The 15,050-nt window shown below is 57.3% G+C and overlaps 1 protein-coding gene across 1 annotated transcript in view; it reads left to right on the top strand.

Annotated features, from left to right (window-relative positions):
* Positions 1-15,050, top strand: part of TCOF1 (treacle ribosome biogenesis factor 1) — a 39,499-nt gene that overhangs the window by 23,473 nt on the left and 976 nt on the right. Inside the window, 10 exon segments of the mRNA NM_001003057.1 lie at positions 1,677-1,787; positions 5,928-6,114; positions 7,388-7,521; positions 8,976-9,089; positions 9,432-9,669; positions 10,161-10,246; positions 10,689-10,869; positions 12,692-13,243; positions 13,780-13,877; positions 14,867-14,910. Coding sequence (NP_001003057.1) covers positions 1,677-1,787; positions 5,928-6,114; positions 7,388-7,521; positions 8,976-9,089; positions 9,432-9,669; positions 10,161-10,246; positions 10,689-10,869; positions 12,692-13,243; positions 13,780-13,877; positions 14,867-14,893 — 1,728 coding nt within the window. The 3' untranslated portion in view covers positions 14,894-14,910.

The raw sequence follows: 15,050 nt of genomic DNA, 5'->3' as shown, positions 1-15,050 counted from the left end.
ACCCAGATGTGCCCCCTGTGTGGCCACATCTTCCTTTCCTGTGCCAGGCTGAGCTCCATCCCCTCTTAGATTTGTTTTCTTCACGAGTAAAACAGTGCTCCTAGCTCTGACCTCTGCCTTCAATGCATCAGACCAGACCAAGTACAAGCGCTGTGTCTCTCTGGTAGAGATAAAGGGATGAAAGATGCTGGCCCTGGCCTCGTGGGCAAGACGAAGTAGCTGGCTTATTGGAGAATATTCTGGCCGTGCTCTTTGCTGGAGCTGGGAGAACAGGTCTCTTAGAGGCCAGAAGAGGCGCTTGAGCGGAGCCTGAAGAGCAGGGGTTCGCTAGACAAAAAAGTGGAGCTAGGCACTCCGGGGCAGGGGATGACCAAGGGGAGGGAACGTGAAGTCAGGTGGGTTCCACAAAGGCCAGCCATCCTTTGGGCCTCAGTTACTTCTAGTTGCTTGTTACCGGTCACAGTTACAGAGGCCTACACATCAGACTAAGACACAGGGGTCCCAGCCTTGTTCAGACAGTATTTTGGGGTTTCTTCTATGTCTTAAGGATGCCCTGATCCAAGAATCCACTTATCTGCAGGAGAAAACCTAATTCCCAAGGCTTAAAGGGCATTGGTTACCTCATAATGCACAAAGCTTTGGGGTAAAGGTGGTTCCTTGGGTGCGACATCATGGGTGACCCAGATTTCTTCCATCTTTTGCTCATTGTCCTGGCAGGGCTGCAGCACCTCCACAAGAGCTAGGAAGTCCCTCAGCTGACCTCCCTTCCCCCTTCCCCTCCTCATTCAGATCTAAGGCATGTGCTTCCCCCCCCCCCCCCCAACACACACAAAAAAGCCGCTCACTGATAAGGGGCTTGTAGTTCTGTGATTGGCTGGGAGAAAGGGCCACCTCCCCCAGGGCCTGGTGCGGGGGTGCTGCTTATCAGAGTCCGGGTTCTGTTAATGAGGAAGACATGGGGGCGCGGCTGTTGCGGTGTGCTGCAGTGTGCGTTGTAGCTGACCCGTTTAAAAAGTAGGAAATGACATAAATCAAGATCTAGCAGCTCTTGAGAAATTAGACTCGGGCAGCCTGCGTGGCTCAGCCGCTGTAGTGTCTGGACTCTGCCCCCGCCCCGGGCTCCCCTGAGCTGGTCACTACCAGTGCCTACCTCTCCATACTCTCCTCTTCTGGCCCCCTGATTCAGCTCTTGCCCAGCCAGCCCCCCTCATTTATTCCTGGCCTGGTAGGAGGGGTGGCAGCCTTGGGACACTTCCAGGTGGGTCTGGCTTTTACCTGGGGGTGCCACAGCCGATGTGAGCGTGCTGGCACCACTGCCTGCCCTCTGCAACCTAGTCCCAGGCTGCTGTCTCCTCTCATTCAGAGGCCTGACCAACAGCACTCCAGCCCTCAGGTTTGAGTGGCGGCTGGTGGCTGACTCCTACGTCCCTTTCAAGTTCAGAGCCAACTCTGGAGGGAGCATTAGCAAAATGGAAGCCTGTGTTTCCAAGTGGCTGTGGCACATGCCTGCGACTATCCTCCTGTGCGTGTAGTAAGGGGCTGTGCTGCTTTCCGTGGACAGCCGATATACGTGAGGGTCCTTGCTCACTGGCCACAGTTTCCCCACCCTAGTCCCTCAGGTGTGTTCCCCCTCAGCTAATGGTTCCTCTCCCCTACCCATGTGCTTGTCCCCTCAGAAAGAGGGGAGCTCCAAAACTGCGAAAAGCAAGGCCCAGGCCCCAGCACCTCCGGAGAAGAACGCAGAGGGGTCCTCCGAGAGCAGCGACGACGAGCTGCCAGCCACCCAGGTATGCCCTTCCTTCTCTTTGGGACACTGCAGCTCAGAGTAGGGTAGCAGGGCCTGGGGAGGGGGCTGGGGAGGTGGAGGGCGAGGGCAGATCTTTGCCATTTTAACAGCACTTTACGGTTTCCTGGTTGGTTCATTCATCCTCGCAGTAACCCCAGGAGGTAGGCAGCAGAGCATCATTGAGCATCCAGGCTTCAGAGCCAAACCATGTAGGCTCAGTGCTGGCTCTCCCAGCCACCAGTTCTGTGACCCTGGGCACACCCCAACCATTCTGAGGCCTGGATATTTGCACTGTAAGCAGGCAGGGTAACTGTCCTCCCTCCCGCATCCGGGCACCGTGTGCTGCCTGACGAGGAGCACCTGTCACTGCAAGAGGGCACGTGCTGTGGCCCATTTGATGCATCAAAAATCAAAGCCCAGGGAGTTGAAGTCAATTCCCCAAATTGTCATGACTCAGAACAAACCAGGTAGATGCTGGCCCCTGGCTCCTTGTGCCTCCCCTTCCTGTCTGGGGCTGGGAGGCTTCTTTGCGGAGCTTGGCAGAAGCCAGTGGGCACGACCGGGCCCTCGCCTCAGCGCCCGTGGCGCATATTCACATGCTCTGCTGCACCCGCCGTCCTCCCCGGACTGTTCCCCCTGAGGTTGGGACCAAGGCCACCTTGTCTCCCCAGCTTGCTAAGTCAGGCCTCTGGGTGAGGCCCACCTGTCCAGCAGATGGCAGTGCCCTTTGTCCTGTAGCCCCAGGTGCCTGGACATACTGCCAGTCCCATAAGTGGGGTCTCCGTAACCATCTCCCTCAGATTCCACACCACGTGCTGACCTGCCCACCAGGGAGGTCAGGTGCTTGCCACCCTGTGACAGGCTGGGGTGCTCACACCAGGTTATAAAAATCCTAATGAACAGCTCCATCTAACGCTGTCAGCCACTCTGTGCCAAACCCCGTACCTCCTTATTCTATTAAGTACCCACAACATCTCTCTGAGGGTAGGTCCTTCTCTTATCCCCATCTTAAGGAGGAGGCTCGGAGAAGTTGAGTGAACTAATTGCCCAGCATCACCTGTCCAGGAGCAAGCGGGCAGATCTGACATTTGAACGCAGGCCGTCCGCGCTGTGCCTGCTATCTGCACTGTCCCCTCTCCTAGGAGAGAGGAAGGCCAGCTGGGCCCTGCCCTCTGGCTGGCCGGGCACCCTTAGGAGGCCGCCGCCTCCTCTGAGCAGGATCGGGACAGCTGGGAGGGAGGGGGCTGCCTCGCCCTGCTTTGCGGGGGCGGACTAACACAATTAAAATGAACATCATGCTTAAGCTGAACCGTTTAATTGGTACGTTAGTCCTGAAGATTCTGGAGTCCCTATTAAAAAAGAAGCAGGAGAAAAGTTGGCGTTCTGTGCCTTTCCCTAGGAGGATTCAGGGAAGACGGCACAGCCTAAGGAAACTGCAGCCCCTCCTCACTGCTGGGGAATGTTTAGCTCCTTAATCCCCAGCTCACTAATTATGATTATTATCACTATTATGCATTTGTCAAGTACTTCTCTATTGACAAGTTTCACTCTGTTATTATTAGCCTATCAGTGGAGAAAACGGATGGATGCCAGGGTGGTAGGCAGAGTCTCGGGCTGGGAGGTGGAGGCGATTGTGGCTCCATTCCCAGGCTCCCTCACTGTGCCTCAGTCTCCCCAGCTACAAAGGATGGGCCCCAGCCTCTTTCTCTGAGATATACTTCAGGGGGTGGTGTTCTGTGGCTCAGCCCTGTTGTGCTGGCATTATGAACCCCAGAACAGGGTCTGTGCTGGGGTAGGTACCATATTAGTGTGTTAAGTTGAAGCCCTAGCATGGTTGTTTCTGGTAGGAGCTCCTGTCTGGTGCCTGGAAAGCTGACTTCCAGCCCAGCTCTGGCACAGTTTGCTGGTCACCCTGGGTGTGGCCACTTGCCCTCTCTTGAGCCTCAGCCTTCTCAACCTGTGGAGTGACATTCCCTGGGGGCCAGTGAACCACAAGGCTCCAGGCCCACCCCTGGGCAGTGGGGTTTCCTGGCCCCTTAGGGTGGGGCTGGCCCAGGACCTATGAAGCGGCCCTGAGGCAGTTCTGTGAGGGGCTCTCGGATGCCTCCTTGGCTCTGTCCCTTGCCCCCAGAGTTAGCCACCTGGGCTGGTCAGCTCCTCACTCCCAGCCAGCCCCAGACTGGAATGAGGGCAGAGTTGATGAGCCGAGCTGTGACAAGCTCCCCGCTCCCCCCGGGGTTGGTGGTTCAGCAGGAGGGGAGCCCCTGCACCCCCTGTGGGCCCTGGCTGCCTGGTGCCTGCTGGGAGGTCCGGCCAAGCGTTCAGGCTGCAGCAGCTCCCCGTAAGCCTTGGTCACCCCTGCATGTGCTGTGCTTTGCAGTTTTCAAAAAAAGCGCAGCAGAGCCCCTCCGGTGAGCGAGCCCGGGTTGAGATTACTAACGGCCCCTCAACAGGTGGGAAACTGGGGCCGAGGAAGCCCAGGGGCTGGCCCGCAGAGGTGGGATCAGAGGCGGGTTTCCCCGTCTCCCTGGGTCGCACGGCCCACTTTTGCATGATGCCCTGCCCCTGTACCCCTGTCGTGTCCCTGCCCCCGGACGCCAGGCCTCCCGCGCCGCCCCCAGCCCGGAGGCCGTGTGGGCAGGTGGAACGGGGGGAGGAGGCTTTTGCTGCTGAGCTGCTTTTAACATCCCAGACGTTATTGTTTGCCGCGGTGGGTTCGGTGCCTCTCCTCGTCCCCGACAATCTGTTCCTCTGTCTTCTCACATATATATAGATCCCCCCCTCCCTCAACTGTAAGCCTTCTCCCACTTTCCATCCTTCTCTCTTTCATCATGTGGGAAGGCAGGCTCTGGAAGCGGCAGATCAGAGCAGCCGCGGGGGAGGCCGTTTGGCAAGGGTGGGAAGGGCCGCAGCCCAGCAGAGCTTCCCCCCTCAGGCGGGCACCTCTCTGCTTTACTTTTCATGCTAGCTCTCCCACTGCCCCCTGGGCCCCGTAGGTGGGCAGGCTGGTGTGATGGGCGAGACCGGGTCCCAGAGGTTGGCCTAGGGCAGCTTCCTGCCACTGCCCTGTGTATCCCCCCCGCCCCCAGGCCGGAGAAGGGGGGATCTCCAACAAAGTCTGACCTTTGAGGACAGGAGATGTAGCCTCATCCAGCTCCCTGGCTCCATGTGTGCAAGGCGCCCTTGCGTGCAGCAGGCATCTATCCACCTGAGCTGTGACCCCGGCCTGGTCCGCAGGATCCCAGGGAGCGGCCGCTTTCTCTCTCTTTTCGTGCCTCACTGGAAGATGTAAAGCCTGCCCAAAGATAGAACAGCATGAAGAACCCCCACGTGCTTCCCCAGCCTCAGCGGGTCTGCACTCGTGACCAGGCTTACTTTGTGCAAGCCCTCCCCTCCTTCCCCAGCAACCCTGGGGTACTCTTTTAAAGGACAGCCACCGCACAGCATCACCCCCTAAGAAACTGGCCTGCACAGTCAGTGTCCCCATTTCCCAGATTGTCTCGTGAATGATGGTCTTTACATCTGGTGTGTTTAGATAAGAGTTCACACGGGGCCACACTCTCATTGGGTTCCTTAAGTCTTCACCTTGGTTTTTCTCCTGTGCACTTTGTTTTGCTGAAGACACTGGGTCAGTATAGCTGAGTGGTTGCACCTTAGGCCACAGCTCAGGAGGCCACATCAGCATCTCTTGGGCAGGAGCAGCTCAGTTACACACAGTCCCCAGCTGAATCGTGTGTAATGGTTGGGCAGCTGAGGGCTGTGCTGCTTAGAGCACCCTGCTCGGCCAGCGTCTGTCCCTGAAGTTAGCCAGAGGCAAGAAGGCTGCACTGGTTCTTCTGGCCCTGGCTTCACTTCAGTGAAACTGTGCGACCCTGGGCAGCTCTTCTGGATGTCTAATTTCCTCCCCCAACCCATCCAGGGGAGCTAGTACTGCTGACCTCAGGGGCCACTGTGAGCTATTGTGTGGGTCTTAGGAGGTGCCTGGACTAGGGGTGCACAGGGTGCCATGGGCAGCCCGAGTGACCTCTGCCTACCCTGGGTCCCCTGGACCCCTTGCCTTATAAAGTCCCTCCCCAGCTTCCCCTTTGCCTGGCCAAGCCTTTAATCACTGGGGGGGTATGTTTTGTTTTTGTTTTTCAAGGTGATTAAACCCCCTCTGATTTTTGTCGACCCTAATCGTAGTCCAGCTGGCCCAGCTGCTACCGCCACACAAGCTCCAGCTGCAGACACCCCGAGGAAGGCCCAGGCCTCGGAGAGCACAGCCAGGAGCTCCTCCTCCGAGAGTGAGGATGAGGATGTGATCCCCGCTACGCAGTGCTCCGTTCCTGGTGAGCACAGGCCCACTAGGCTGGGCTGACTCTTGTGCCGCAACTGCCAGGCTCCCCTGGGAGGGCTCGCCAGCACACACACGTGCACGCTCAAGCCCCATTGAGGCTGCTGGCTGAGTTACCCGGCACGTTGTTGGCCAGGAAGGGCTTGGGGCCAGGTCTCTGCAGCCTACATTGGTTCATGCCGATGAGGAACTACCTCTGACCTCTGTTTCCGGAGGAGTATTTGCCAGGACTTTCTCTGCCAGCTCCAAGGGGTGGAACCACACCAGTGGCTAGGAGCTGCAGATAGTAGGTTTCTACGTAATCTAAGGAAGAGCTTTGTAACAACTAACCGCCTGCCTGAACGAGGAAGGGTGCTCTGAGGTGGTGGTGAGCCTCCCAGTCCTGTTGGCATGTAAAGTGAGTCAGGGTAGTCTAACCAGACGTTGTAGGCAAGGATTCCATCTGTCAGTGGGAGACAGAGCTACATCTGGGATTTCTTTGACCTCTGAGCATCTGTGATATTCCCAGTGCCATCAGGAAAATGGCTAATGTTGTCCTGATGCTGTGAGGATAATAATACCTGATTTTGGTAGGCTCATTTAATACAGAATAACACCAGAGGAAAATGTCAGTATAATCCACTGTCTGGAATAATGACTGACATTTTAGAACTGTCAACTTTACAAAAACTGGAGCTATATCTGTTTTTGTCGAGGTCCTACTGGGCACATATGCCCCTGATTTTTCCTTGATGTACTGTGACGCTACATATTTACTGTGTGACTCTTGCTGGCTACAGAGCAGTCCTCAGGGTGGGCTTAGTGTGGTTTATGCCAGCGGTGCTTTGCTGGAGGGAGTTAAGGGCTTCATGGTTTGGGGGGTTATCACTGACAGCACTACATTGAACACCCGTCACTGAGTCTTTGCAAATGATCGTGATATTCTTAGGAAGACTTCTGAGAGCACAGAAGGTCCCGTTTGGTAGCAGTGCTCCCCATCATTGCTCAAAGCGCTGGCCTGGCCAGCTGAGAGGCAACATTGTCTAGGCCTGAAGTGTGGGGAGGGGCCAGGAGAAATTCTGGGGTCACTGCCATAGCAGTCCTGTGATCTCCCCTGAGCTGGTGACACAGAGATAGTGACAGCTCCTGCCTGCGAGGCTCAGGGAGGTGGGGGGAGGCAGGCTTTTGCTGCAAATACCGTGAGCATTGGGCCACGTCCCCATAAGGGCTGGTAAGTGGGGATTGCTACTTGGGTGCCCTGACTTGTACCCCATCCCACTCCATTTCAGCCGGTAGAACCAACGTGACCCCACTCACGGCCCACCCAAGGCCGGCTGTCAGAGCCAGCACTGTTGGGGCCAGCGGCGGTGAGGCATCCGGTCGGGTGTCAGAAGGCAAGAAGCAGGAGGCACCCATCACTCAGGTACCTGGCAGGCAGGGGAGGGCTGTGCAGGCCACCTGGGGGCAAGGTACCTCCCTGCCCCCTCCGCGCCACCCCCCAAAAGTAGCCTCCCCTTGTGGCCAGCCCTTCCCTGGCTTGGTTGCAGGCCTGAAGCGGCTCCCGGGTACCTCTGAGGTGTGAAGAAGAGCAGTCTGGGAGCATGGCCCCCAGGCAGAACCAGGGCAGCTCCGCGTGTCCCTTGGCAGCCGTTCCAGTGTGGTTGTGCTTTTGGTCTTTTTCTCTCTTGGTTCGGAAATGCCATGAACAAACCTTGCCCTTTCTCAGTGTGGATACTGGCTTTCACGGTTTTCAATGCTCTTCTGCTAGGCCTTTGCCTAAGTCTGCAGCCTGAGCAGGATAGGGTTAGAGGCTCACCGTGTGAATGGCGGAACTGAGTGCTGCTCCTCAACAAGACTGTTGAGGCCCGCCTAGGGTCAAGCAGGGCCAGAACCCAGGTCTCCTCACTCCTGGTACACAGCTCCTGGGCCACGTGGGTTAGTTTTCCTGTCCCATTGTGTCCCGTTCCCCACCACCACCAAAGAGGGCAGGATGGAATGGGGCACCTCTGTCCCAGAGGGGCTCATCATGAGGTGCAGCCCAGGAGAAGCTGCCTGGGAGCACGGGTGCCATGGGTAGCTGTGCTGTGGTCACTGCACCCAGCAGCCTGCATCCATTCGGCCATTCAGCCAGCAGATGGTGCTGAGCATCTGCCCGCACCAGGCACTGGCGATGCAGAAAGAAGACAGGGAAGTCCCTTCCCTTGTGGGCCATGAAACAAGGAAGCCAAAAAATACCTGAGTATTTTGGGTGGGTGCTTTGAAGGAAACTGAGTATAAACTAGAGAATGATGGGGTGAGCTGTTTTAGGAAGGATGGGCAGGAATGGCCTCCCCAAGGAGGTGACATCAAGGCTAGAGAAGTCCTCCAAGCCAGGGAGTCCTCCAGGCAGGAGAGCACAGGTGTTGGGACCCTCTAGGGAAGTGCTGGGAGGGCCTGGGGGGTTTGCAGGGAGCCCCGCCCCGCTCTTCCCATTCTCACTCCCTGACTGGTGGCAGATGTGGGAAGCCAGGCGGCATCAGGGGGACCTTTGAGGAAGTTTTTGCAGCCACCAGGCCAGAGACTTTTCCCCAGTGCAAGCTCAGATTGAGTTGAGGGGCCTCGGGTGGGACCCAAGCTGCTTCCCTCCGCTAGGCTAGAAGCTGTCTTTGGATCCTCTGAGAACATCATGATCACTTAGAACCTGAAGCCTGGCCCCATTTTCTGCCCACATGTGGCAGTATCCCTGTGACTGTCCGTCCGTCCCCCACTCTCAGCCCCATGGCTCCTTGTGCAGATACATACAGGCCCCTCCTACCCCAGCCAGGATCTGACCAGGGCATGGCACAGATGGCATCCTGAGAACCTGAGAGTCTCAGGGCTGCCTGTGGCTGTCCACAGGTGACAAAGAGGAACCCTGCTCACCTCCCGCTGACCCAGGCTGCCCTGAAGGTCCTTGCTCAGAAAGCCAGTGAGGCCCAGCCTCCTGCTGCCAGGACCCCGTCTTCAAGTGGGGTGAGCTGGGGAGCTGGGTGGTGGTGAGGCCAGGCCCCACCCTGGAGGGGGACAGCGATCAAAGATGACAGAAAATAGAAGGGAGGGCCCAGGCAGGGCTCAAGTCCCAGCACCAGCACTGACCTGCCCTGTGAGTGTAGCATGCACACGTGTCTCTTCCCCATCTCCCCCCTGCTGCCCATCTGAGCATTTGTGGGAAGGCTACGAAGTGAGGCCTGGGTGCGAAGAGCTAAGCGGCATTTGGTCCTGAGGTGACTAGGGTGCTCAGTTGCACCAAGTCTTAGTTAGTTCCCTTCATTTATTCTTCTACCCTTTTTTTTTTTTTTTTTTTAACCAAACTAGGTTGACCATGCTCTGGGCACACTCCCTGTAATGAGTCCTCAGATCACCCCTGTGCAGGCCAAGATGACCAACAAGCTCAAAAAGGCTGAGGTCCCTGCAGTCGAGCGAGCCACAGCCACTCCTGTGGGACACCCCAAAGCCAAGGCCTCTGAGACCTCCAACGACAGCGAGGACAGCAGCGGCAGCTCTTCAGGGAGTGAGGAGGATGCTGACGGGCCCCAGAAGGCCCACAGGCGGGGTGAGGGTCCCAGCAGGAGAAGGCTGGGTGGGCCCGGAGCAGGGGAGTGGCGGCCGGGCGGAGCCCTAAGCTTGGGCCTCCACTGTGTATCTCCTTGTTCTGCAGCATCTCCACTGTGTATCTTCCTTGTCTGCCTCATCATCCCGTGCTGGGCCTCAGTTTCCCTCCCCCTCCATGAGGAGGTTGGTCTACATGATACCAAATACCTTCCAGCTCTGCAGTGTGGCCACTGCTGACTTTTTGATATCAGGCTCCCATTCCCAGGGTCATCCCCCCACCCCACAGAAAAGCAGGGCCACCTAAGTAGGGCCTCAGGAATTAGGAGGAAAGGTTTTAGCATTCACGTGTCTTGCTTAGAGGGCTGCAAACAGCCATTGACCTTGGAGGGAGTCATGAGAGCAGGTACAGCCTTGGGCAGGAGGGTGAGGGATAAGCAGAAGGCTCAGGCCATCATCCCGGGGCCTCCCAACAGCTGACCTGTGCTCCCCCAGTAGGTCCAGCCCCCTCTGCGACGGAGACCTTGGTGGAGGAGACCACAGCAGAGTCTAGCGAGGATGAGGTCGTGGCACCCTCTCAGGTAACTGCGAGGGAGGGGACTGGCACCTACCTCGGGGCCTTGGGGTGGGGGTTCAAGGCCACCCCCAGGGCCGCGTGTTAGCATAAAGCCACCAGCAGTGGACTCCTGGAGTCTGTAGCAAAGACTTGCCTTGACTTTAGAGGAGTCCCAGAAAAAAGGATATTTTGTAACAGATGGGATTTCTTTAAGGTTATCCTCTGTACAAGGCAAGCGCTGGTGATTTTCCGTTCGCGTTAGTAGTGAGAAATTGTCTTCTTAACTGTGCCCAACGAAAATCTGTATTAATTAAAATGGTGCAGGAGGTACCTACAGAGGGCTCAGGTGCTCGCCGCCTGGCCCGATCTCTGGGGCTCTGGGGATGGCTTCCTCACGGCAGGCCCTGCACTGGAGGGGAAGGGGGGCTGGGCAGGATTCCAACCTCGTTCACACTGGCTTTCTTCAGTCTCTCCTCTCAGGTTATGTGACCCCTGGGCCAACTCTGGCCAACTCCCAGGCTTCAAAGGCCACTCCTAGGCCAGACCTCAACCCGTCGGCTTCCTCTACTTCCATCAGCAAAGATGCCCCAGATGGCAAGCAGGAAGTGGAGCCCCAACACGTAGCAGGCACTGTATCCCCTAAAACAAGTGAGTTAAGGGCCATAGGAAAGACACAGTGGGACACGAGGGACAAGGCACTGTGCCCCTTCTTTCCCTCCCACCAGTATGGTCTTGTCTGTCGCAAGAGCCTCTCCAAGCACTGCCCGGGGCCCCTTGCACAGGTGTCTGGCTCTTACAACCTGGGATGGCCTGGAGGTCGGGTTATCCAGTTCTGTGGGACACTGGTGCACCTGATAGGCTGATCCCTGCCTTAAAGCGGCCTTGGCTCTCTCTAGATGTCCCCGCTGACTTTCCTTCCTAACAGACAGACTGCTGGTATGGGCTGTAGGAACTCGGACAAAAGGCAGGAGCCATTTGTGGAGAAGTCTCTAGCACATGGCAAAGACCCCCAGGTGATGGCCTGGCTTGTCATAAAGCCTCAGGACCCTGGCCACTCTAGGCCTCTGTGCCCTAACCACACAGTTCAGGGGAGATCCATCCAGTCCGTGTCCAGGCGTGGCACACACAGAAAGCAGTCACCTGGTGTCTGGGGAGCAGACCAGAGTACTGAGGTCACCCAGCCTGGGGCATCCGCCGGCCCTGACTTTGCCAGTGCTGAGGGACAGGAATCTCCGACCAGCATGCCTGGGACAGCTCTGGGCAGTCCCCAGCTTTGGTGTTCGAGGGTGTTTGTCAACAGGAAACAGAAGTGGGCTGCAGGGAAGGAGGTTGTAGCACACAGGCTGTGCCCTCCTCAGCTTCCCTCTCCAATCAGCACCCCCAGCCCTTGGCCAAGAAGCACCAAAGGACTGAACTGGGCCTCCGTCTGTCCTGGGACCCCCTCTACTCAGCCTGCCATGTGTGCCTCCCCGAGCTCCCCACAGTCCTGGAGCCAGAGCTGCTGGAGATCCCACCTGGGCCCCACCCTCTGCAGGCACAGTCCCCGAGCCCGGGACATGGAGCAGGGCAGCAGCTGGGCGTCCTTCAGAGCCCAGCATGGAGGCACTCTTGTGTCTGTGGAGACCTACTGAGTCACCTGGGAAGTTAGGGGCGGCATTGGGGCACTGCCGATGTCAACCCACCACCTCCGTCGTTGACTTTAGCTGCAGCTCCCGGTGCTGGGTCAGCAGAGCTCGTTTTCCTCCCCAGCATTCTTTGTGAGAGGCGGGTGCGACAGGGAGACATTTTCGAGGGGGCTGTGGAAGGTTTTTTTCACACGTGTAGTCAGCACACAATTATCAAAGGAGAGCAGAGGCGTGGAAAATTCTAAACAAAGGCTGCACCAGAAGTCACTCTGGCAGGCAGCAATCCTGCTGAGTCAGCCACCACGTGTGTCTGTGCCATGCCCGTCGCCCCTTGGCTGCCTTGTCCCCTGACCAGCTTCTGTCATGAGTCTCTGACTTAGAGGCCTCACCGTTCATCTAAGTCCTTATTTTACAAACAAGGAGACTGAGGCTGTGGGAGGAGCGCGGTCCCACAGCAAGTGGTGGTCGGCAAACCTAGAAGTCTCTTGCTTCCCAGCTCTGGACTTCTGGCTGGACAATACCATCTCCTGTCCGACCTTTCATTTTGTTGATAGATTTTATGCCCCTTCTTTAACATTCTAGAGTCCTTTTCCATGTCCAACCTGACTTAAATTTTTAGTGCAAGGAGACAAAAGAGTGAAGTTAAAGAAAAAAGCTCAGTTAGAAACTGCTGGAAAGGTGTGGGCCAGGAGACCCGGATAGGGCAGAGTGACCACTGGCCCGCCCTTTCCCCGTCTGTACCATGGTCAGAGGAGGTTGACTGGGTCCCTAGACCCCCTTGGTTCTTAGTCAGTGAGCCTGTTTCCCGACTCCCTGGTCCGTGACCCCACGTCCTCTCTCCACAGGCAGGAGAGAGGCTGATGCCACGCCTCAGAAGCCCCGGAAGCCCAAGAAGGAGGCCGGGAGCCCCCAAGCCTCCACGCTGGCCCTGCAGAGCGACATCAGCCGACGCCTCCTGAGTGAGCCCTGGCCCCTGAATGAGGCCCAGGTCCAGGCCTCGGTGGTGAAGGTCTTGACAGAGCTGCTGGAGCAGGAACGGAAGAAGGCCGCCGATGCCGCCAAGGAGAGCAACAGGAAGGGCCGGGTGGGCCGCAAGCGGAAGCTGTCGGGGGACCAGACAGCAGCCAGAGTCCCCAAGAGCAAGAAAAAGAAGCAGCTCGTGGCCGGGGGAGGTGGGGAGGGTGCTGCTGGCTCACCAGAAAAGGCCCTCAGGACTCCCAAGGGGAAAGCCAAGAGAGATGGAGCAAGCAGTGACATCAAGGAGAAGAAGGAGAAAGAGTCTCCTGGCTCTCTAGAGGCCAAGGAGAAGCCGGAAGGGGAGCCGGGGACACTGAAGGTTGAAGGTGGAGACCAAGGCAACCCAAAGATCAAGAAGGAGAAAAAGAAATCAGATAAGAGTAAGTGGCGGGCTGCAGGCTGGAGCAGACTTCCAGGCCCTTGCTGAGGTCAGCATGTGATGGGGGGGCGGGGAGGGGCAGGTTCAGCAGGCACGGAAGGGACAGGCTGAGAACTGCTGGGGTGGGATGATAGTGGCAGAGCCAGAGCTGGATCCCAGAGTCCCCAGCAGGTGGGCTGAGCTGCCAGGGAGATGCAGGCTGCCACAGGGTGCGGGGCGTGGCCTGCTCCCAGGTCCTCACTCACAGTGGGTGGCCAGTCAGCACGTGCACTTCAGCTTCCTGCTTCTGTGACCCAGGCACCTAGATGGCAGGTTCCCCTTGGGGCTCTCAGGCCAGGGCAGGTAGTCACGGAGGTCTGTGGGCTTGTATTTTGATGGGTCCCCAGAGTGTGGGGGGGAGGGGGAGAGCAGGGGACCTGGCATTGGGAGGAGTGGTTTGAGGATCCCTTGAGACCAGCCTTGTGTCCCTTGACATTACATTGACCACACACACCCACAAGCATCTGTTTACTTAGGGGGGTTATTTTTTTTTCTTAGAAAAAAAAGACAAGGAAAAAAAGGAAAAGAAGAAGAAGGCAAAAAAGGCCTCAACCAAAGACCCTGACTCACTATTCCAGAAGAAAAAGAAGAAAAAGGTAGCGTGAGTTCCTGAGGGGTCTTCAGCCAGAAGAAAGACCCACACCCGGTCCCCAGGGTGGATGTGATCAGCTCCATCCTGTGCGTGTCAGGGTACCCATGGGGCGGGCCAGACCCAGTCCCTGCCCCTTTCCATTCTCAGGTGCCAGGGGTTGGGGGGCCCGTGAATCGTGACACAGTGGAGAAGCTGGGTGGAAGGCAGGTGCCACTCTGAGGAGGGACATGGTCTGTGTGTGTAGAAGCCATGCAAGTGACCCCGTCTGTCTGTGAGGTAGAAGGATGTTCTTGGGCTGGGTGAAGACAGGAGGGGCAGGGGCAGGGAGGCCAGCCGGGTCAGCAGAGGTGAGAGGAAACAGTCCCTGGGTTGTATGTATCCCAGCTGGCCGGGTATCCTCTCTGCAGAAACGTAATCCTCGGCTTTTTTTTTCTTTTTTTCTTTTTTCTTTTTTCTTTTTTTTTTAAGATTTTATTTCCTTGAGAGGGAGAGAGAGCATGCAAGAGAGAGAGCACAAGCCAGGGGTAGGGCAGAGGAAGAGCTAGAAGTAGACTCCCTGCTGAGTGGGGAACCCAACGTGGGGCTCGAATCCAGGACCCCAGGATCATGACCTGAGCCCAAGGCAGAGGCTTATACCTATTGAGCCACCCAGGCACCCCCACTCCCCTCTGCTTTATGGGTTCTAAAGGCTGATCGCCAGAATAGGGGAGCCTCCACACCTTACATGGGTGCAGTTCTCACTGTGCCAGCAGGTCTTCAGCTGTGTTCAGAGCTGGGCATCTGTTGGCTTCAGAGTCCTGGGCTCCTTCCTGGACAAGTGGGGCCCCATCCCTGCCCTTGGAGGTCCCTGTATACCCACTATCTGTTGGGGGGGAGCCATGCGTCCTCAGGAGAAAACCATTGCAACTGCTCCTGGGAGGAAGGGGTGGGCAGCATGGCGGGGAGGCGGAGATGCTTCAGGTTCAAGAGCCTCTCGTACTTCTCTCCTCACAGAAGAAGACAGCAGAGCAAACTGTCTGAGGGGCACAAGGCGACAGGTATGCTTCCTGGCCTGGAGATCCGTAGTGAAGGTGGGAGGGTAACTAGCATCCGGCAGGGTCCCCGGGGCCAGGCAGGGAAGGCGCAGGGGCTCAGAAAAGTAGTTCCATCCCTGAAGGTCAGTGGGGCTGGTGAGCTG

Source organism: Canis lupus, chromosome 4 (genome assembly GCF_011100685.1).
Source record: "Canis lupus familiaris isolate Mischka breed German Shepherd chromosome 4, alternate assembly UU_Cfam_GSD_1.0, whole genome shotgun sequence".
In the NCBI taxonomy this organism is placed as follows: Eukaryota; Metazoa; Chordata; class Mammalia; order Carnivora; family Canidae; genus Canis; species Canis lupus.
This window is presented reverse-complemented; position numbering and strand designations above follow the sequence as displayed.